Below are 23,807 nucleotides of genomic sequence, written 5' to 3'. Positions count from 1 at the left end.
CTCGTGCAGATTTCCCCAAGAATATTTTTTTCAAGCCAAGGGTTAGTCAGAATTCACGCATTGCATTTGGGTTATGTTTCTTTCAATCTAGAAGAATCTCTTTCCCACACCCCATTTCTAAAAAAAAAAAGAAACTTGTTTAATAACACTGACTTTTTGAAGACTCCAGGACAGTTACTGTATAGATGTCCCATATTCTGGATGTCTGATGGCTTCCTCATGGCATCACTGAATTTGTTTCTCTGTCCCCTAATTTCATGTAGTGGGAAGGTGGTTAGAAGCTTGCTTGGGCTCAGGCTAAGTGCTGTTAGCAAGAAGACTTGAAAAGTGATGTGTACTTCTCAGGACAGCACACCAGGAAGCACGTGGGTGTCAGGTCGTCTTGCTCTCAATGACGCTCTATTTGATTGATGGCAGAAGTCTCTCTTACTCTTTTCTTTTTCTTTTTTTTGTTTTGTTAATCCTCACCTCAGCATATTCTCCCCCCCCCCCCCCCCATTGCTTTTTAGAGAGAGTGGAAGGGAGGGAGGAAAGGAGGAGGAGAGAGAGAAACATCGATGTGAGAGACACATTGATTAGTTGCCTCCTGCACATGCCCTGACTGGGGCTGGGGAATTGAACCTGCAAACCAAGCAGGTGCCTTTGACTGGGAATTGAACCCGAGACCCTTTGGTTGAGGGTCTAACCACTGAGAAACACTGGTCATGGTTATTCTTAACCCTTTGCACTCGCTTGCTTTTTTCTCGATTCCTTTATTCTACTCGGGATTTAATTTTTTAAATACCCCAGATTTTACAAAGCGCGGCAGTAGAATAAAAAACTGGAGTTTCTTTTCATACAAACTTATTTATTTGGATTTTTTTATATTTCAAATTATTGATACATTCAAAGAGTAATTTTAATCTCGACATCCGAGTGCAAAAGGTTAATTTTTTGAGGAATCGCCAGACTGTTTCCCATATCCACTGGCTCTTTTGAAATGGCAAATTTGTCTCCAAGTGTTGCAAGCTAGCTTCTGAGCCCTCACGTCCCTGTGATGGTTATGTGGCTTTCCTTGGAAGATTTTGTGGAGAGTGTTGCCGAAACCTGAAAAAAGTTCGGAAAGGTCAAAAGAAAGGTGACTGACTGGTTATACAATGAACACGTTAGACCAAGAGAAATCAGGACTCTTCAGCCTAAAAACAGGAAAGTCAGCAGGGAGATGATAAAAAATGACAGCTTATTAGGAGCTCACTGGGTACTGTTTATTTCTTTACAAGTGTCCTCTGAACAATGTGCTCTTACTGCTCCCGGTTCTATAGGGAGACCGATGGTCACATTAAGTAATTGCTACACGACTACTAGGTCATAGAACTGGGATTTGAACCCAGTCTGCCTGGCTGACACCTGCCCTCCACCTCTGTGCTGTACACCCTGTTGGGGACTTAGGCACAGGATCTCGAAATAGAGTAAGGAGGCACTCCTTGAGGTTTTTTTCAAAACAGTAATAAACATTTATTATCTCATGGTTTCAGTGGGTCAGGATTTGGGAGTGGCCTAGCTGGGCAGTCTGGTCTGGGATCTCTCATGAGGCTGCACTCATCTGAAGGCTAGACCGGGGCTGGGGGCTTCACTTCCTGGGTGGCTCATTTGCCCGGTGGGAGAGTGGCGTTGGTGGGTAGGTCTCAGTTCTTTCTCCCCACGCCTAGACTTTTGAAGGAACTTGTTTTCACATTACAAGTGTTACTTTATGGAAATATTTGGAACTCACCAAGCTCCTCAGTGAAACTGACTGAAAATAGCAATAGACTCAAAAAGAGATCGTTACAGGAAGAGAGGTTAAGGGAAGGGAGAGAACTTGAAAACCTTCAGGGTAACTGATTTCTACTTTATTATACTAGATCTTTGAATTGACCCAGACTTTGTTTTTGTTAGGTTCTTAAAGGACGGTGCCTATTCCTTAGAGAAATCTGGGGCAGGCCTTTTAGTCCGGGGAGGTTGTTTCTAGGAAGTGCTCATGAAGATACTTATTTATACGTACCCTTCCTTCTTCTAGAAAACCAGTGAGGTAGCTTATAATAATACAGTAGCAACTAAGAGATAAAATTAAGTGGTGGGTGGTGGGTAGTGGGTAGTGGGTGGGGAGGGAGGTTGGAGTATGTGGCATTTTCCTGGTCTGGCTTTGTAAGATGTGGGGGAGGCACGGGAGGACTGCACAGCCTTTGGAAATCCTCAAACACGCTGCTCTCTCCCGGTGATTATTGAATGGCCCTGACCTGGAGGTTACAGCTCCTGAGCAGTCACTGGACGGAAGCTCTTCCGTATGGCCGAGCTTGGTGGTGGGGGTCGGGGGTGTGTGTGTAGCAGTTTCCAGCCCACCTAGGGTTTGGGGCTTCTGCCTCGTGCCAGTTGGTTCTGTTTTCCTGCTGTGGTTTCCCAGCGCGTCTTGTTTGCCCACAGGGCTGACTACCTAGTGTTCTGGGGACTGTGAATGTGAGCTGCCTTCCCACCTCAGTCACAGAGCCAGGTGTCGAGTGGTCTCTCCTTCCCGGATTAACCCAGGCTCATATGACTGTGGGGCTGACTTGCTTGTATTAAACTTTTATTGTTTATAAATGTTTTCCTTGTTTCAAAGTGAAACATTTTCAGAGTTGAAAATAAACAACAACAACAACAACACTTTTTAATGCAAATAAGAAAAGAATAAGCCCCTGAAATTGTTCATCTGGAGATGACTCCTGAGATGATCCCTCAGGGTCTTCTGACCCGTTTCTTTTCTTTTTGCCACTGTTCTCTATATGGGTAGAGGGATACTTCTTGAAGGAACTGCTTTCTTCCTCTGTACGCCTTCAGTATCTCTAGTTTTTCCTTATGGTCCTGCAAGTAGAAGCAAACAAGTAATGTAGAAATTCTGTAGTTAACCTAATGACCTAAAATGTTTAGAAAAGGAAGAGTGCAGCCTTCCCCACCAGCCCCATACGACAGTGACAATTCGACATGTTCCTTCCCGTTCTGTTTCCCAGGCCACAGGCAGATTTGAAGATGTGGAAAAATGTTGCCAGGGGAGCCAGAGTAGGCCAAGTGGGAGCTTATAACTTACAGAACCTTAACTCCGGGTGCATTTGCTTTCTCCCATCCGCGTTGCCTTCTGTGTCCGACAGTGGAGAACACACAGCTGACCCTGAACCTGCAGACGGAGAACAAAGGCGGTGTTGTCTCGGTCGGTGAGCTGACAATTTTCCTGGACGGGCCGACTGTTGATCTGGGAAGCGTGCCTAATGGCAGTGCCGTGACAGACGGTGAGTGCTGCCCTGCTCCCCAGGGGTGGGGCGAGGGGTAGGGAGGTGCCCAGAGTTTGGTTCTCTACCAGGTCCCTGGTTTGGGTACAGCTCAGCCAGCCCCGGCCCATAGCTGGCCCTGATTCCTCTCAGCGTCCATAGCATGAGCAAAACCGTGACATGATTTTACAAGGACAGCTTTCCGACAAAGGACCAAAAGAAGTGTCGTCTTTTCAGTGTGGTGTTTGGCTTGAGAGCAGAGAAAAACCTCCTTTCATCCCACGTGGGCTTTGGAAAATAAAAGGTCTTCATTACATGTTACTTGGGCCCATTTTTCCTCACCCCCATGCAGTTAACCTTCCTGGGGAGCTTTGAGGGTGTCTTTTATGAGATGCTATTGGCTGGGAAAGGGGACTCTGTGTCTTAGAGATTCACACTAGTAAAATACTGACAGGAGCAGGGAATTTGAAGAGCGTTTCCCGCTCTGCCCTGAATGTGGGCCGTTTGTTTGTTTTTAATCCAATCTGAAATTAGTCACCTTGGGTCTAGCAGGAAATTATTTCATGAAGTCAGAAATAATGGCTTGGGTTTCTCCATAATTTTTCTTGTCAAATGTGATGTAACTAAGGGACTTTCCAGGCCCCAAACAGGCTTTCTATAGCTTCAAGGGGGTGGAATTTGAATTCTAATTCAAGGGCACCTGGTGAATGGTTGGGCCTTGACTTGAGAATCCTCCCTGAACCGGACTAAATGGTGCTTGTGTACTTTTGGTGCATGGAGGAAAACAGCACATGTACAGGTAATTGGGCACCTAGTATGTGCTAGATCTTGGACCAGGTGCTAGCTAGATGGCAGGGGCAAAATTCACTTGGTGCCTACTCCCAGGAGCTTGTAATTTACTCGGTGGGGGCAGGGGATGCTAAGCATTAAGCGAGTAAATGCACAAATAATTGTGTAACTATAATTGTGACAAAAACTATGAAGGAAAGATAATGGGCAGTATAAAATCTTGTACTTTAGGGGATCTCATCTGAATTGGGAGTGGGGGCACAGAAAGTTCCTCTGGGGAAACTGAGATCTCTGGAGTATGAGGAGTTTTGACAGGCCAAGGGGTGGCTGAGTCAGAGGTGGAAGGGTCCCATGTGCAGAGGCTCTGAAGTGGGAGTGAGCTTGGCCTGTGGTGGGAACAGAGGTGGCCAGGGTGGCTGGATTGTGGGGAGCAAGGAGAGTGGTGAGAGGTGAAGCCACAGAGGCAGGTCAGCTCAGATCACACAGCCTTGAAGGCCTGGGGTTCAAATCCTCTTGAACCCCATCCTGAGAAGCAGGAAGCAATGGAAATGTTTTTAGCAGAATAGTATCATGATTTGATTTTTAATTGAATTTGATTTGGATTTTGAAAAGCTCTCTGGTTGCCAGGCCGGCGTGGCTCAGTGGTTGAGCGTTGACCTATGAACCAGGAGGTCACGGTTCAATTCCCGGTCAGGGCACTTGCCCAGATTTCGGGATCGATCCCCAGTGTGGGGCGTGCAGGAGGCTGCCAATCAATGATTCTCTCTCATCATTGATGTTTTTCTATCTGTCTCTCGCTCTCCCTTCCTCTCTAAAATCAATAAAAAAATATTTTTAAAAAAAGAAAGAAAGAAAAAAAAGAAAAGCCCTCTGGTTGTGACATGGAGAAATGCCCCAATTCCTTGCCCCCACTTTGCATGGTCAGCATCTGTTCTCTGTCTCACATGGATGGCCGAAGTTCATGTGCTGTGTAAGGCAACATGCTTGTGTGAGTGCCTTAGACATTCTTGAAGGTCTTAGAGAACAAGAGCTGTTTCCCAGGTTTGAGCCCCTCTGTTTCGTGGCCCTGATCAGATCTCACCTGCTGCCCCTGTTCCTTCTCGTGCTGGCAGCTGCATCTTGCTCGCCTCTCTGAGTCCCACGTGATGGGTAACTGTCACACACAGGTGAACTCTGTGCTGTAGCCACACCTCAAACAAGGGTTGAGCTTCTCAACGTTTCTGTCTTTCCTTGTGATGGATCCCCTTTCTAGGATCACAGCCACCTTCGAGAGAATCCAGCGGGACCGCTGTCACTGCAGAGGGCCGGCACCAGTCCCCCAGCACCAACTGCTTTGGAGGGAGATCCCGGTAAGACCCCTGTGGATGAGGAGGAGCCGGAAGAGGCGTAGGGCCATTGAAAACATGCTGCCAAGTGGCAAGGAACGGTTTGTGTTAGAAACTGGTGGACATTTCCAGAGAGCTTATAACTGACCCCGTGTGTTAAGGAGGCCCAGAGGGGAGGACAAAACTCAGGGTTCTCAGAAGGGTCAGGGGTCGCTTGTCGAAGTTTGGAACTGGCTAATGGTTATTTGGATAAGAGGAACTGGCGAACAGAACTTGACTGCTTTTTTTACATCAGGTGCAGCGGCCACAGTTACCCATCCACGATACACACAGAAATGCTTAGAGCAATGCTGCTTTGTAATGTGACATTTCCTGTTTCTCTTCTGGGGGGTCGGTTAAGACCTCCCGTCCTTGGAGTCTGACTTATATTTTGCTTGTTATACATACCACTTAAATTTTATTTACCGACATTCCCATCTTACACCTGGGTTAATGCAAACTCATTTTTACGACAACTGAGTTCCCAGGCAGAAGAATCGTTTTAAGTGTGTTAGGGAGATGGAGAGGGGGCTGTTTATTACAATGTACAAAATCCCCATGCATTTTAAGGAGACGAACCACAGTAAATCCTTGTTAATCTGTCGAGAGTAGGTAAATAACTGGCAAAATCTTCCCAAACAAGCCCCAGGGTATGGAAATGCTGGGAGAAACCTTATGATTTCAGCCAGTACCCACAGCATCTGGAAAGATTCCTCTGAGGACAGCCATCAGCCTCTCTGGACTTGGTTGTTTTGAGCATTTGTGAGGTTTCAGTGCCTGGCAGGTGTCGGGAGCAAGAGAGGGTTGGGTGTCTGGGGCTTTTGTCTATAGCGTCATTAGAAGCCAGGGTATTGTTTCCCCATCTGCTTTTCTCCAAGCATCTGCAGTGGCATCCCCCAAGCTCTAAAGACCAGTTGCCTCTCTCTGTGACTCACTAGGTGGCTTACAGGTTGGGTAAACAGTCAAGTCTCACAGCGTTAAGGACCAACAGTATAACTGGCAAACCCGTGTCCACCAAGGAGTGATGGGCACCCAGAACTAGAGAAAACAGAAGAGTCGGTGCCGAGTGTTGGCCGAGAGAACCCCTCAGGGTTTCACCCTCTCAGAGTGATGGCTTCTTAGCTTTGGCACTGGTCACCACCACTCTGGCCTTTCAGCTGACTTGGACATGTTGTGTCAAACAACTGATACACTTGGAGCTGGAAGGCAGAGTCCAGCTCTTAACACGTTTGCACTTAAGTTTTTGCCCTGTTTATTGCTCTCTGAAGTTCTCCAGTTTTGGGACCCTGAAATTCATACACTGTATCCCGCTAGCCCTTCTTTGTTGTTGTTTGTGTGGAGGGTTGTTGACTGTTGAAACAGCAGGCAGACTTCAACAGACAGCCAGATGCGTTTTTGCAGTGACATGTGGTAGACAGTCAATGCTAGTTCATTATTGGTGGGCAAAGCGCCTTCCAGCTATTATAAACTGCATGGGAGTCCCCCTCCGTCTGCCTAGCCACTGCAGCCTCAGCCATCTATTCTGTGTTCACATGGAACCTGCTCCCATTCAGCAGCAAGCACTTTTGAAAGTATCACCCGAGTGCAGTATCTTCTGTGTCCCTAAGAACCCCTCTCCCATTGCTGCTGGTCAGTGTGCACACACAGGTGGTAGGTAGCAGGGCAGTTGACTGGATGGGAGTCTTCCCAGTACAACTTGCTGTGGGGTATTGGGCAGGTCACTAAACCTCTTGGTGCATCAGTTTTTTCAGGTGTAAAAGGGGGATATTACCTGCCTCATGGGGTTATTGCAGGAATGAACTGAGATGAGGTGTGTCAGTCTGAGGGCCTTGCACACTGGGAGTGTTCAGTGACCTTGGTGGGGGTTTCTTTGCTCTGGAGACTGGCTATTGCACCCCTCTCCTCCTCCCCCAACCCAGGAAGTGAGGCATTGCTGATGCATTCACATCAGTTAAGAGGGTGATGAATCAACCTTCAGGGTTCAAGGGCAATCCTCTGCTGTCTTTGGTTTGCCAGGGCAGAGAGAATGATGGGCTTCTGTCTGCTGCCTCCCAGACTAAATATTTAGCTTTCGCTGTCTGAAGGGTAGGTTTTTCTTGGACTTGGGTGCTATTCACCATGATCAAAGGTGCTCTGATGTGCCGTGAAGGTGAAGATTGCAATGTCAAAGCAGTGTTTTCCTCTCCTCTTCCCCCGAGCCTTATTAAGCCATGGAACTGGAACTGAGTAAGGGCTTTACCTTAGAGCAGTGATGGGCAACCTTTTGAGCTTGGTGTGTCAAACTTCGCCAAAAAAACTGAGCATAACTCGGGTAGTGTGTCACTTTGAGGAAAAAACATTATTTTGCAAATGTTTCATCCTCAGGAGCAGCAAATGTTTCATCTTTGGCATGCGGCCGCCTCAGCGGCCGCGTGTCATCAGAAATGGCTACGCGTGTCAGTGCTGACACGCGTGTCATAGGTTCGCCATCACTGCCTTAGGGGTTCATCTACCCAAGTTCATCTAGCAAAGGCACCTTTGCTTGCCGACCAAGGCCTCAAAGCTCCATATCTCAGTGAGATCTTGCCCAGTCTTTAAGAATAATCGAATGAGCCCTAGCCAGCTTTACTCAGTGGTTAGAGCATCGGCCCACGGACTAAAGGGTCCTGGGTTTGATTCCTGTCAAAGGCAGGTGCTTCAGTTGTAAGCTCCATCCCTGGCCCTGGTTGGGGCACGCGCGGGAGGCAACCAATCGCTGTGTCCTCACATCAGTGTTTCTCTCACTCTCTGTCTCTCCCTCTCCCTTCCACTCAATGGAAAAAATATGCTCGGTTGAGGATTAGCAACAACAACAAAAAGAATAATCGAGTGAAACAGCTCCAGTTATTTTATCATCTGGTCTGCCACATGGAAGCCAGCGTGGTTTAACCACCAAGAATTCACAGGGCATAAATATATTTGCAGACAGACCGCCTTAGTACATAGTCAGTGGGTCTGTCTGATTAAAGAAAGAGTTAACATCATGAACTGCTGTATAGTCCTATAATGAAGTACTGTCCCATAGTAAAAATGGGTGCAAGATCATTGCATTAACATGGTCGAATCTCAGAAACATAACATTGAACAAGAGTAGCAGGTCATAGAAAACAAATATACAATATGATGTAATTTATATAAAGTTAGAAAATATAAAGTTGAATCATATGTTTTTTTAATGAATACCTTTGTAGGTAATAAAACTATAAAAAATTGAAGGGAATAATGAACCTTGAATTCAGAAGAATGGTCATTATTGGGGAGGTGGGGATGGGTATAATGAGGAAAAAGCACACAGAAACTTAGAGATGCTGGGAATGTTAATTCTTAGCCTGGGTGGTGGGTTCATCTTACTGTACTCCTTTAAACGGAATGTATATTTAATGTATTCTTTTGTTTACATGGTATATTTCACAGCAAAAAAAATTAAAAAGTGTCTCATACCCACCTCAGAGAACTGAACTACGATGGAGAAATTGTTTGCTATCGAGGCAGACAGATTTCAGAACCTAGGATTTCTGCAGGCTCAGTAATGACCACTTGTTTCTGTTTTGCCCCATTTCTTTGTGTAGCAGTGTAGCTGATGATTCTGAGTCGGTGTTCCACATTGGCCTTGCATTCCTGTCACCTAAAAATCTCAGGCCTGAGACTTTCGTTTGGGAGGTGGGGGAATGGGTTCCAGAAGAAAGCTGGTCACTGCCAGATAATGTGTCAGAACAGCACTAATCTTGGTGGTCGGGGAGGGCTGGCCTAACACCATTTTGTTGATTAGAGTGGGGCGCTGACGTGGCATGCCGAGGATTCTGCCCGTGGATGTGCCATCCTGCCCTGTGTCCTCAGCCCGTGTTCCTATCCCAGCAGCGGAGAGTGCTGTCACGGAGCCTCCTGGGAGCGTGTGTGCTAGTTGGCACGGGGAGTACCCACCACACCCTTTAATAATCCCCCAGTACTTATTTTATTTTGCTGGAATGAGGGCTGGCTTTGGGAACCATGCCTAAGTCAATCCAGGTTCTGAAGATCTAATAAAGTGTGCCTGGTATGGTGCACACATTGCACAGGGCTTGCCTGGAGCGCTTTCCACAGTCTTCATGATACACAAGTTGTATGTGAGACAGGCACGTGCCGGGGAAGCTCAGAGAGGAGAAATGAGCGAGAGGAAAAAACTGGGGAGAGAATGGGGTGGGGGTTTGCAGAGAGGTGGTTGTCCATTGTCCGTTGTTAGGGACTTGTGGAGGCAGCTAACTCAGGAACTAGAGAAGCTGGCGGTAGGGTGTACATGGAGGGAAAAAGAACCCGACAGAGGGGATCCATGCTGGTGCTGGCAGCGGGGTTCAGAGTTACTTTTAGGTTAGAAATGATTGTGAAATTCCAGTCTGAAGAGTGGGAAGCCAGGATGTCAGAGTCCCTCTGTCGTTTGCTGATTCTTCGCCACCTGTCATTTTCCCTTCTCCCCAGCTATTGTGTGAAATCAGGGAGTGAAGGTGAAATCAACTAACAGATGGAAGCCATAGGCCTGTCTCCTAACGATGCGGCTCCCCTAAGCTCAGCCTTAAGATTTCTCGCGGCTTGAATAACTAGCTCCTCAGTCTAGAATCCCTATAGATTTTCCAACGTCATACAGGGAAATGGTACAAAAAAGTGGAAGAATGCATTGAATTTGCTTTTAGGCTCACTCATATTTTCATTAATATGAAAGTGAGAAGAAATCCGCGGAGAGGGGAAGACAGGAGAGAGTGGGGCAGGAGTTTGCAGAGTTTGTTGTCCATTGTCGGTGGTTCGTGCAGTACCTTCGGGATGAGTTGAGCTTCTTGGTGAAGAAGCTGTGTGTAGGGACTTTATGACTAATTTTCTTGTATGCATTTCAGTTATTTTGCACAGGAGTATATGTGAATGTGCATGAATGTGTGTGCATGTGTGTTTGGTGAAGGACTGGAGGCCTTAAATTTGTCTTTGTCCATCATCAGCTGTGAGTGTTGGCCAGTGTTGATCAGAATCTGTGTTTTAACAAGCTCGCCCCAACCCAAACCAGTGATTTTGTTACATGTAAAAGTTTCAAACTTCTTAGGAGTTTTCATGCACCCTCCTTCCCCCTTTTCCTTTTTGTCTTGCTTTGATGAAAACATATCACATTTATTGACTCCCTTTCCTTGGCATTAATGACTTCTAAAGATTTAAAAGAGGTGTAATCTCAGAGACTTATAGAACCCCAAGGTCTCTGGTGAGCTCTAAATAGCTCCTCAGCTGTGTCTGCAGACAGCCTAGCCCAGAAAGGAAAGAAAAATAAACTCAGGCAGTCGTGATTCTGCTGGGAACACTGCTGGGAGTCCTGGGAGGCCCAAGGGGTATAGGGAAGCAAAGCTAACCGTGAAGGAGGGAAGGGAGCCGAGCCTCCGGGCAATGGGCCATTCTCTCAGTGATTGTTGGTCACCAATGACTCCTTCAGTTAAGATGACTCAAGGCTACTTGATTTGGAAGTGCAGTTATTTGGAGATGTCAGCATGAAGCTCAATCAAACACCTTTTACAGTTTCCATTAGGCCTTCCACTCAGCAGCTTTTACTTAAAGTGGCTATTATAGCCTCTTACGATTGCTGGGGAAGGGAAAGGAATAAGGAAAGGAAAAGTGTAAATCATTTGTTCATTCAGTGATAACTAAGACACAGTCCCTGCTCACAAGGAGCTTACAGCACTCTCTTCCAAGCAGTTGGTTTATAAGGAATAGGATTGAGACGATGGACAAAAGCCCTTCTGCATTCTCAAAGCAGCTATTGAAAAGTAATCGTGGAGATTAATTATATATTCCTTTATATGCTAATTAATTAAGTTTTTACTAATTGAAATACACATTATACATTACCAGAAGCCCGATGCACGGAATTCGTGCAAGGGGCTCAGCCCCCGCAGCCACAACAGCTGCCTCTGCCTCGGCCCCCGCCACCACGGCTTCGTCTGGTCTAATTAGCATATTATGCTTTTATTATTATAGACTATACATTTGTTTATTCAGATATGTTTATTTCATAGGTATTTATTGGTAATTTGTTCTCTATGAACCAAGAGAGGTATGGTGTGCTGCAGAAAGCTAGTGAGGACCTTTTTATGAACTGCGAGGAAGTAAGGCAGAAATCTGCAGTTGAGGCAATATTCATTCCACAATCATGAATGCCAGGCTCTGAGCCAGGTTGTGGTGAGAAAAAGATAAAAATGGTCCCTGACATCAAGGACTGTGGCATCTAGTATGAGACAGATACATAGATGGCAATATCCTCTGGCAGGAGGCAGCTGATCTGTGTTTTGCTCTCACACATTGATGTTTCTCTCTCTCTCTCCCTCTGCCTTCCTTTCTCTCTAAAACTCAACAAAAAAACTCTCTCTCTAAAAAAAAAAAAAAAAAAAGGAGTTTGGGAGCAATGGAAGTATTCCATGTCTTTATTGTGGTGATGGTAACATGATTGTGTACATTTGTTAAAACTCATTAAACTGCACCCTTCAAAAAGGGTGATTTTACTATATGTAAACTGTACCTGAATTTTAGCAATTATTCTTGAAAATCTGTTTGGACATTAGCATAGTTATCCCACCTCTCTTTTGTTTTGTATTTGCTTGGCATATCCCCTCCCCTCCATCCATTTAGTTTCAACCTTTTTGGTACTTATATTTTAGATGGTGTTGCTTGCAAAGGGATTTAAATACACACACACACACACTAGAGGCCCAGTGCACGAATTTGTGCACTAGTGGGGTCCCTTGGCCTGGCCTGCGGGATTGGGCTGAAACCAGCTCTCTGACATCCCTCGAGGGGTCCCAGATTGCAAGAGGACACAGGCCAGGCCGAGGGACCCCCACCAGTGCACGATCAGGGATGGGGAGGCACACAGGAGGTTGGCCAGCCAGAGAGGGACTGCGGGAGGGCTCCAGGTTGTGTCTGGCCCATCTCACTCAGTCCCGATCGGCCAGACCCCAGCAGCAAGCTAACCTACCAGTCGGAGGGTCTACCCCCTGGTGGTCAGTGCAAGTCATAGCGACTGGTCGACCAGTTGACTGTCTGCCCCCTGGTGGTCAGTGCACATCATAGCAAGGGGTTGAGTGGCTTAGCATATCATTAGCACATTACGCTTTGATTGGTTGAATGGCCTCCTGGATGACCAGACACTTAGGATATTAGGTTTTTATTATATAGGATATATTGATTTCATAGAGGAAGGGAGAGGGAGAGAGAGATAGAAACATCAATGAGAGACAGTCATTGATTGGCTGCCTCCTAAACACCCCACACTAGGGATTGAGCCCGCAACCCAGGCATGTGCCCTGACTGGGAATCCAATCGCAACCTCCTGGTTCATAGGTCGACGCTCAACTGAGCCATGCCGGCTGGGCTTAACTGGATTTTTAAGAAACCAATATGATAACTTGTATCTTTACACTGTCACTGTTAGCCCATTTATGTTTCTTGTGATTTTTGCTTTTTTTGGTTGTTGTTTTGTTAATCCTCACCCAATGATATTTTTCCATTGTTTCTTGTGAATTTTTACATCTTTGGTGTTGTTTTCATGCTCTTGCCTTTTCATCCTTGTCTTGTGTTCTTTGTTTCACATCTCTAGACTAACTTTTTATATTAAGTCTGTGTTTGGCCTGCCTTCTCTCTGTCTTGATGACTTGAAAGTTTCTTTGGCTCGCTGATTATTTGATAATGGAGTGTAAAATTCTGCATCTAATGGTGTAAAGAGAACAAGAATTGTCCACAAGAAAAACCTTGTCTGAAGGTTTTCTGTTTGGCTTTCCTCTGAATTTTATAGCATGTCTGTGTGCTAGGTCTACTTTGCGAGCTTACAATACGGTCTTTGTTGGTATAATTTTTTAAAAGACAAAATGACAAAAATGTTAAATGATACTAGTAAAAACCTAGAGTAGGATATAATGTGAATAATTGTTATTTTGCGAAGGAGAAGGGGAGATTAGGACCAGGTTGGTTTTGTTCTTTAGTTGTGTATGTTTTTAATTTTATCTTAAAATTTTTGCCTTTAAAAAAGCTTTATTTTAAATTAAATTATACCATTTTGTTTACACTTAGAAAAGAATAATGAATTGAGGATTTACTTCTTCATTTTTCCATTTACTTTTTTTTTTGCAAGGGTACAGGGGTAGTGGTGCTGAATCGTCAAACATTATGTCAAAGGTGCCTGGCCTTATTCATCGTTGTGTCCCCAGTAGGGCCAAATTAGTCCTTGCTGCACGTAGCAGCAGTTCAATAAATATTTGTTGAGGTGAAAGAGTCTTGTGTTTCTGCTCCTGGTTTGCCAGAACTTCAGGGTGGGTCTTGCTACTGGTTTACATTCCTTGGCACCCCCACTCTTGAGAAGCGATGGTTTCAGGGGCACAGGATGTAGGAAGACTTTTTATCAGGACTGCCTTGTGCTTTCCAAGGCTTAGCCTAACTGCCAAGAACATGGTGGGTTCCCACTGCCTGCTCAGTCTCTCCTGTTTCATCTGGGTTTTTTTTCCTTCATGATTGGTATTTCCATATGGCACTCTTATCATAGACTACTAGAGGCCCAGTGCACGAAATTTGGGAGGAGGGTGTTCCTCAGCTCGGCCTGCGCCCTCTCGCAGTCGGACATCCCTCTCACAATCCAGGATCCCTCGCTCCTTACCACTCAGCTCGCTGCTCCTTAGCTGCAGGCTCCTTACCGCTAGGCTCGCTGCTCCTTAGCACTGCTGCAAAGGCAGGAGAGGCTCCTGCCACCGCTGCTGTGCTCACCAGCCGTGAGCCTGGCTCCTGGCTGAGTGGTCGCTCCCCCTGTGGGAGCGCACTGACCACCAGGGGGCAACTCCTGCGTTGAGCTTCTGCCCCTGGTGGTCAGTGTGCATCATAGCGACTGGTCGTTGTGCCGTAATGGTCGCTTAGGCTTTTATTATATAGATTCTTTCCAAATCTGTGCAACTTTTAAGGTAAATGTTGGAATTAGAGATAAGTTGCCACGTAACTACATCTTGTTTGGAAAAAGAATGTGTAAAGTTCATGTACCTGAACTCTACCAGAAAAGAATGTTACCCTCTAAGAACTGTAATATCTCACACATGGTTAGTTGTTCCAATTCCCAAGTGATTGTTGAATCTTAAAAATGTGTCTCAGAAAGGACATTTGGATCACAGAAATGTCCCTGTAAGATGAGCACTGATTATCTAGGGCAATGCCATAACTGTATACTAGTAAGGCCCTCTAACTAGAGTGAGGTAGGGTGATCAGCAAGAAATTAGGCTGAGGCTATTACCTAATATATATTTGAGAGTTAATATCTTCTGTGGAAATTGACCTTTATTTGTATTGAAAAGCTATATTAGTTTTCTATTGTTGTGTAGCAATCCATCACAAACTTAGGGCTTAACACCATTTATTAGCGCATAGTTCTGTAGGTCAGATGTCTGGCACTGTATGGCCGGCTGGATTGTCTACTCAGGGTCTTACAAGGTCAAACAAAATTAAGGTGATGGCAGGGCTGCATGCTTATCTGGAAACTCTAAGGAAGAATTTGCTTCAAAGCTCCTTTAGGTCATTGGCTGAATTCAGTTACTTATGGTTGTGGGACTGAGGTCCCATGTCCTACCGGCTGTCATTCAGGGCCTCTCTCAGCTCCTTAAGGCCACCCACATTTTATTTCATGTATACCCCCAATCTCAAGCCAGGAGGAGTATGTCAGGTTTCCCTCACACTTCAAATTTGTCTGATTTTCTCTTCTTCCATACACACCTGACATCTGCCAGAGAAGGCACTCTGCTTTTAAGAGATCACACAATTAGATTAGTCTTGCCTGGATGATCTCCCTTTCTTGAAGTCAACTCTGCCATATAAACTTAATGTAAGCAAGTGTGTGGCATTTCATCATTTTCACTAGGGCTATTCTTCTGTTTATTAATGTTACTTTTAATTTATCTTTATTTTGTGCTCAAGTTTAATTTTTCATAGACTAGACACTTACTAGTATATAATACCATAATGAATGTAAATAGTAAAAGTAACTTTAATTCTAGATTCCAAAACAAAATTTGAGCATTCTTTACAGGTAAGCCCAGCATGCAGCCTGGAATTAGATTAGATGAGTGTAATTTAAAACTTTTAAAAAAAATTTAAATTCTTTATTGTTTAAAGTATTACATATGTCTTCTTTCCTCCCCCGCATTGACCTCTCCCCAGCCACTCCCACCCCCCAGCACATGCCCTCATCCCCCTACTTTCTGTGTCCATTGGTTTTGCTTATATGCATGCATATAAGTCCTTCAGTTGATCTCTTTTCCCTCCCTCTAACCCTCCCCTTCCTTCCCTCTGAGGTTTGACAGTCTGTTCGATGCTTCTGTGTCTCTGGATCTAATGAGTGAGATCATGTTAGGTGAGTGCAATTTTATTGTATATTCTTTCTTAAGTTGAAAATTTTAGCCCCATAAAGCTGCCACCTTTGAGAAGATTGTTCTGTACTCCAGGTTGGGCAAAAGTCAATCATTTGTCTTTCTGTTATGGAGAACAGACTTGGCAGCAGTTTTATTTTTACCTTTCCTGTCATTTCTGAGGCTGGCAGCTAGAGGTAGGGTGTGGAATGGAGCCGTAAATTACCCTTGGAATAACTAGAATGGTCCCATTTTAACTCAAAATTGCGCCTTTCCCTTTTCATCTCCCCTTTTTATCCCCCCTCCCTATTTTTTCTTCTTCTAATCCACATTTGAATGAGGAGTCAGAATTGAGGAGGGTGTAGGTGGGAGTAGGTTTGCTTATTGATGCCTCTCTGAATGGTGGAAACCGTTTCTTTTCCCATCACCGCTTCCCATTTCTTCGCCATGCTTCTATTTTAAGTGCCTGTTTTTTACTGGTTCTGTCTTTCTGGAAACTGGCCCAACCTCACTCAGTTTTGTTTCCATGCTGCTATTAAAAGACAATGCCCAGTTACAAGGCCTCAGTGGAGGATGGGAGCCTCCCTCTTGGGTCTAGTCATCCAGCATCCAGGCAAGTACCCCTGCTTTGGAATGTGAGAAGAGCTTTATTAGGCAATTTTAACATATGCATCTTTTTTTTTTTTTTTTAAGTGGAGAAAAACCCACTATTACTTGTTATATCCTGAAACTTCTCTTTTGCTGAGCTCGAAGACTAACATGGCTGAATTGAGGTCAAAGAAACTCTATTTCCTATCCTGGGCCTCAATTCCCAAGATAGAAAAATGTGCTGTCGCCGGGTGTCTGGTCAACCATGAATTCTTCTTCTTTTTTTTTTTAACATGGTGGATTTTTATTTTATTTTTTTATTGATTTCCGAGAGGAAGGGAGAGGGAGAGAGAGATAGAAACATAAATGATGAGAGAGAATCATTGATCAGCTGCCTCCTGCATGCTCCCTACTGGGGATGTGCCCTTGACTGGAATCGAACCTGAGACCCTTCAGTCTGTAGGCTGACGCTCTGTTCACTGAGCCAAACCAGCTAGGGCCAGCCATGAATTCTTGACTTTTGGGAGAGATGTGTCACCAGTCTTTGAAGAATCCTTACATTTATTAAGTGTTTCTAGAGTCACCACCAAATTTTGAATTTCACTTTTTAACTTAGCCAAAAATTTTGTGTCTGGCTTGTAAGCCATCACTTTTTTGGGCTCTTCATTTTCACTTACATTACCCATGGTAGGACTGGCTTCCTTTTTAAAAAATAAACAAAGAAAATTTGTTTGTTGAATTACTCCTCATAGAGTATTGCATATGTGCCAGGGGTCAACAAGGCTGCACGGGGAGGACAATGCCAGGTTGCCATCCAGGCTCACTGGCTAGCAGGTGGCTCCCTCCCACACACCAGCATAGTAGGGTGTGATACAAATTTGTATCTGAGCAAAATTATAAATCACTGCATTCCCACTAAGATGTAAGCTCCTGAGGTCAGGGACTGTTTCTGTTTTGTTGCTAGACCTAGATTAGGGCCTCGTGCTCAGAAAATAATGATAGAATGGAATTCAGTGGCCTTTATGAAGTTCAACACAAGAGGTCCCAGGGATCCAAGGCTGTTGCTGTCAGGGTCAGCTGAGGACTGGGGCCAATACTGTGAATGTCAAAACTTGCATGTCAAGGGATAGCCCAGAGCCCGGTCCTGGGGACCTTACCTGCATCAGATCCACTTTCAGGAGCTTGGAGAGAGACTCCTAGGGCCTTGGCCTTGATTGGCATTCCTTAGGGAGGCCTCAGTTTCTGGGGGAGGAACTTAAGGAAAGATACACCAGCATTGAGAAGGGCATGCTGCAAAGAGAGCTGAATGTCTGTAACGAGGTGACTTGAAACCATTTGTGGGGTTTCGCTGTTCCACCTTCTCCTGACTGCCTTAGGGTGGCATAACTTCCCCCGCTACCCCCCAGCCCCCCAAACGGTGGAGATCAGGCCAAGGTTGAAGTCACTGGCAGAGCTGAAGCCAGGCTGTCTGTGGTGGAGCCCAGCTCATCCCCACCCCATCGCCCCGCTTTTGTCCTGATACTATTTTGGCTTATGGTGTGCGGTTTCAGCATTTGGGCCAGCTTTTAATCATGACCCAGTCCCAACGTTTAAGGGCTGAGCGAGTCCTCCAAGAGAGGAAACTGCTGAAGAGAAGATTTTCCTCAAACATTGAGGCCTACTCTTCCTTCTGAGAGTCTCATTTTAAAGGTAGTTCAAGAGGAAAAAGAGGAAGCTCCAGATTTAGGGCAAAGGAAGAGTCTCTGTGTGTGTGCGCGGATGTGTTTGGTGAGGGGAGCAGGGGTGGCAGTGGGCCACAGGCAGGGAGGCGGCAGTTCATGCAAAGTGGTCCCAGCTGCCCCTGGTTTATGGGCTAATCCCGGCTCTGCTCCAGCCTGTCATTCAGGGTAAGCTGCTATCATTAGTGGTTAAACATTTCTGAAACTATTCTCTCTCGACTCTGACCGCATGCCCTTTCGGGGAAGGGAGGGAGGAGCCAGGAGAGTAATGGAACCCACCCTGTTGTCATGCCCAGCTGCTCTGCCGAGGGACAAGGGGCCTGGCAACTGGACGTAATCATGGGGCTTGTCAGAGCCCGAGTGTGTGTGTGTGTGTGTGTGTGTGTGTGTGTGTGTGTGTGTGTGTGTGATGGGACTGATGTTGCATTTTCCATGCTGCCCACACGGCATGCTGCTCCTTGAGGGACACAGCCCTCCGCTGTGGGCTGGGAGGACCAAATCAGAGAGGCTTTTTTGTCCTTTTAAGGGGATTCTTGGCTGAAATAAACCTTCCATTAACCAACTTTATCTCTCTCAAGTTCTCTGCCCTCAACACATATACACACATTCACCAGTGGCTAAAGCCTGAATTTCCCTTTGGAACTCGTCTGCACCCATTCTGCTTTCGATGAGGAGTTGTGGTAAAATGCTCAATACTAACATTTCTTCCCATGAAGTGGGGACTTTGAAATATTTTTCTTGACTGAGGTGTGGTTGACAGCTTTTGATTTATGAAATTAGCTCAGGGAAAAATAAGATGGAAAAAGAGAGTCCAAATTAAATCTTTATTTCCATAGCTCAGTTGTGCCCTCTCTACCCATTTTTAACTGCCACGCAGTCTTTAGGTAAGAAGGACTCCAGCGTTGGCTAGGCTTCTTGGTGTTTTCCTTGGTTGTGTGGGCCCAAGAAAAACCTTTTTTTTTTTCTTTTTTAAAAATTGTGTTTTCTTCCTTGTTCAAAAGTATACAACAAGCTCAATGAAGAAAGCTAGAAAATTTTAGAAAAACACAAAAGGAAAAGCTAAAGGCATCCATATTTTCAGCACCTAAAGATAATCAGTTGACACATTGGCCTATGCCCATCTTGTTGGAAAAATTCGTTTCTTGTGCTACAGAAGGTAGTCAGTTGAGACACTTCTTATTCTCCTAGGAACCTTCTAGTTAGCTGTGCTGCAGGCTTGTCCCACCCAACGGGGCTGGAGTCTGACCAGCAGAGATGTTCTGGTGGGTACCGCACCTCCCTGTGTGGGGAGCTTTCTGTTAGAGCCCTTCATCTCACCATTGGCTAAGTGACTAGTGAAAGAACCACCAGGGAGGGATTCAGCTAAAGTCCAGACCTCCCACCCCAGGCGGCAACCAAAGAGCATGGGCTGTTGACCTTCAAGTACCTGAATATGAGTGTTTTCTCAGTTGCTGACTTTCTGATGGACTTTTCTGTGTCTGTTTCCTTATCTGCAAAATGGGCATTTTAATAGTCAGCTACTTCTAGGGTTGCCATGTTAAATGAGATAATGTTTGTAAAGTGTGCAGCACACCATAGGTACCTGGAATATAATGTTGCAGCTCAATGCATAGTATATACTTCCATAGTCATCGTTATTACTTTTATTGTTGATAGTGTTCTCTCTGCCCCCTTTCACGTGGACTAGATTGTTCTCTGGACTTTTGTTCCTCTGCCTGGAGAGGGTGGTCTTTTGCTCACTGGATACTATTTAAATCATCTCACTGCTGTAAAGTATTATATAATGACTAAATAATAGAATAATCTCCTTTGATAAAACTGCTAAACTGAAGGGCAAGGAGACTTAGACATTTTCACTGAGTGAATGAAGTCAGGTTACAACAGGCATGTGAGAACACATACTGCCTGCTGCCTTGTGTTCTCCGAAGGTGTCAGACAGATTCTCTGTTGTTAGATCCCCCCATTTTCCTTGTGATGCAGATCCCTTTCTGCGTTGTATCTTTTACTTGGATGGACTGTGGAGTCATGTTTTCTAGCTAAAACATGTCAACATATGCACTGGCTAAGCTGTCTAATGTCCCTTGACTTCTGTTCCGAAAGGAAGCGTCTTTTTAACTAAAGAGAAAATGGATTTGGATACGTTTTTGGGCTCTGCCTACCAGGAGAAATGTGTCATCTGTACCCTGTCCAGTGGTCTAGTGATTTCTTGTTTATTTCTTACATTCGAGCCCAATGAAAATAATGTGATGGTCACCGGATATTTTGCCAGTTATTTCAGATGTGGGAGCAATTCACTCTGGATTTGTTTACTTCAAGTGGAAAAGTTTACCCAAAGTTGCCTCTGGGCTTTTACCAAGAAGGAAGCTTACCTGGGTCTCTCTGTTTGAAGCCAGCATCTGTTGAGTCAAAGACTACAGGGGCTACTGAAGGTCTTACTTCCAATAAATAGCGAGAGAGGGAATACGGTGACTTAGGTGGGATACCTTCTTTTTTTTTTTCTTCCAAGTAACTTACATCTGTCTGCTTTATACTTTGAACCCCCAGGACACACAGACATTCAAGTGGTTCAGCCAGAACAACCACAGCAACCGACGAGCGAAGTCCTGGTACTAACAACCGGCACCGCCAGCCCATCAAGAACCCAAGCCACAGTGGCTTGGCCAATGGTACAGGTGAGTGACAGCCCAGAATGCCAACCCGGACTGAATCAGTGGCCTCTAACCTGTTCTCACGTGGAGTTGGGATTCTGTCTATGTCACAGTGTGGGGTGGATGAGAGAAGACTCCAATACCAAGATAAATTTGAATCCATCAGTCTTTCCATTGACCTGTCTTTCTTTATCTCTGGAATATTCTTTATAGGTAAGGTTAGTCTCCATAGGACTCTTCTAAAATATTTCTTTTCACAGAAATAAAAAACATTGATTTTTGTATTCATTTCTTACCAACATTGGATTTCATTGGGAGAGGATATCTTACTTATACATGACACATTTTTTTCTGTCCTTAATTTAAGGAAATGATCAGACTTAGGGAGAAAGGAAACAGAATTGTTGTTAAGAGCTGAGTTAGAGAAAATGGCAGCACTGTTGACAGTTGGGAGGCTGACCAGGGGCAAAGCCACACTGCTACTGGATGGGGGGTGGCGGGACGGGGGGAAGCATTCTGTAGCTGTTTCAGTGAGAGTTTGTGCCACTTGAGAATAGACAGTCCTTCCACATCCACATAGACTGTCTCTGCACTTGGCTCTGCTTCCTTGTAAGTGGGAAGGGAAGGGCCTATTTCAGAACAATTCACTTTTTGCCATGCTTTCCTTCGGTCTCATTAGGTCAGTGTTGGATTCAAATGGAAAAAGGAAAACAAAATACAACACTTTGTTTTTCTAAGCGTCTTGAAAATTGCCAGATTTTTAGTGACTGCTGGTCACTTGGTAATTTGTCTTAACTTGGGGCAGTTGGGAAGGGACGTGTGGCTGTTGCTTTGATAAACTATAGGTGTTTAAATTGGTAAGTGACATGTGCGGTAATTTTGTAGGTGCTTGTGATGACATGAAGGACAGGAGGTCCGGCGCAGCATAGCTTCTCCGCATGAAGGTTGTCATGGCCCTTTGTGTGACAGACTTGAGTAGGAGAAATCGGCTTGGGTTACTTTTTCATGACTCAGTTCTCTGGCAGCACTCAGTTCTCATGGCAGCACCATGGCTCATGGTGCTCAGTTGTACAGTTGCCTGCCATGGACTGTGGGGGGAGTGGCCTGTGTCTGACTTTCCCTCTGGGGCTGGGGACCTGCCTGTAGGAATTGAGTTAGCTAGCTCACCCTGAGCCCCGAGGACAAGGATGAGCTGGAGGCGTTGGCTCAGCCTGCCTGGCGCTCCCATGCCAACCCCGTGTCTGAGTACCGGAACCATCCAGTCATAGTGTGGATGTTCCCATCTGTGTGAAGGGGATGGCGAGGTGGTGGCCGTGGGCCGTGTTGCAGAAAAGCGTGTGCGTCTCTGTGAGCGCCAGTATGCATGCTTCCCTTAGGAAAACGAGTCGCTGGTGGGAGTGGGCCAGGGAAACTGGCTCCTTGGAACCCGTTGTTTCCTGGAGGCCTTGGCCGTGATTCCAACCACTTTGTTCTTCGGGGGATCCTGGTTTCCCTTAGCCACCTCTGCTTTTCCTATGAAAACGCTTGGTGAATCGGCTTTATGTGGTGAAGGTCTTTGAGTCACTCTTGATGGTTAAACAGATCTGTGTTTCCCTGACATTTATTTTTAGGTACCTTTGCATATTGCCCTTATCTCCAGGGATATTACGTTTCAGCAGACAAGGCAGGTGCCAGCCATGTCTCCAGAAAGCCAAATATCCGTAACCCCTTGGAAATGTTTCGTGGCGGTGCATCTGAATTCCCAAACCGTTCCCAGAACCCATCTGCGGAGGACAGTTGCAGCATCTAAGGGATTTCTGCCTGTTCAAATACGAAGGTCTTGGCTTCTGTCTCATCTCCTCTCTCCTTCCTGCTGTGATGACAGCTCACCTTTGCCTCCCAGCCAGCCTTGACTTTGTAGGCTCTTTAATGTCGATCCAAGGGGTACAGAAAGACCTCACCTTTCCTCTGGGGAGCAGGCAGAAGCCCCCCTCTTTGGCAGCACAAGAGCAGAAGGGTTTTTGAGGATATGAATGCTCCATCCATCAACACGTTGCTCTTAGAACTGAGAGGAGCGGTTCCAAAGTGGTGGTGGTCGGGAGCCGTGCCGCCAGGAAATGTTTCCACAGACATCTGAGGTTTATTTAGCAAGCCCTTTTGGCTGTGCCCTGCCGTTATGCATGAAAAAGACATTTGGGGCAAAAAGGAGCTGAGTTCCAGGTGGTATTTTTGTGTTGTCACAACTGTGAAGTAACCATTTTTTTTTTAATAAAATGAAAGTGAGTGGCAGCCTGTCTGTATAAATATAATATTCCTAAGTTTTAGAAGTGGTGGAATTGAGAAACAGACTAATGGTATAGCACTTCATTGAGACTCCTGTGAAGTGATTTATTTTTTTCTTCTTTTATTGAAAACTTCATTAAAAAAAAAAAAAGACATCCCTCACTCCTCTTTTCAATGTGATTTCCATGCACATAGGTGTGGGGGTCACACGGGCTGCGCTCAGATTCTGATCCCTCACGTGTGGTATGTGCATAGAGCCCAGGGACTTTCAGGGCCTTAGTTTTCTCATTAATAAAATTAGGACAAGATACATATATCTCATAGAGTTGTTATAGAAACAAATTATATAAAATATGTAGAGTTTCTGGTATGGTGCCTGGGATGCAGTATGCTGTCAATCAACATTAGTTTTTATCTTCATAAATAATTTCATATGGTTATAATTATGCAGCATGGATAGATTTACTTTCATTCACTTTGTTATTTTTTTTAATACATGCTTCTATGTATTTGTGGTCTTTTTGTTTGCCCCTTTTTAGTGGCCTCATACTATTTCACAGTTAATATACCATAGTTCCTTTTAACCATTCCTCAATCCTAGTGTATTTCCCCATTGTAAAACCAAATCCTGATGTAGACATCTTTGCACACAGCTTTGTTTCTTCTAGAATGAAGTTCTTGAATCAAAGGATAGGAATTTTTAAAATGAGATTAATGTATATTATCAGATTGCCTTCCGAAAGGTTTGAAGCAATCATATATCACAGGGCAGTGTAACATTTCCCTC

At 45.1% G+C, this 23,807-nt stretch overlaps 1 protein-coding gene across 1 annotated transcript in view; it reads left to right on the top strand.

Annotated features, from left to right (window-relative positions):
- Positions 1 to 23,807, top strand: part of WWP2 (WW domain containing E3 ubiquitin protein ligase 2) — a 135,244-nt gene that overhangs the window by 58,325 nt on the left and 53,112 nt on the right. The window contains exons 5-7 of the mRNA XM_028143253.2: positions 3,141 to 3,278; positions 5,299 to 5,395; positions 20,655 to 20,782. Of these exons, the coding sequence (XP_027999054.2) occupies positions 3,141 to 3,278; positions 5,299 to 5,395; positions 20,655 to 20,782 (363 nt within the window). The remainder of the gene's footprint in view (positions 1 to 3,140; positions 3,279 to 5,298; positions 5,396 to 20,654; positions 20,783 to 23,807) is intronic.

This window comes from Eptesicus fuscus, chromosome 21 (assembly GCF_027574615.1).
Source record: "Eptesicus fuscus isolate TK198812 chromosome 21, DD_ASM_mEF_20220401, whole genome shotgun sequence".
NCBI classification, from domain to species: Eukaryota; Metazoa; Chordata; class Mammalia; order Chiroptera; family Vespertilionidae; genus Eptesicus; species Eptesicus fuscus.
This window is presented reverse-complemented; position numbering and strand designations above follow the sequence as displayed.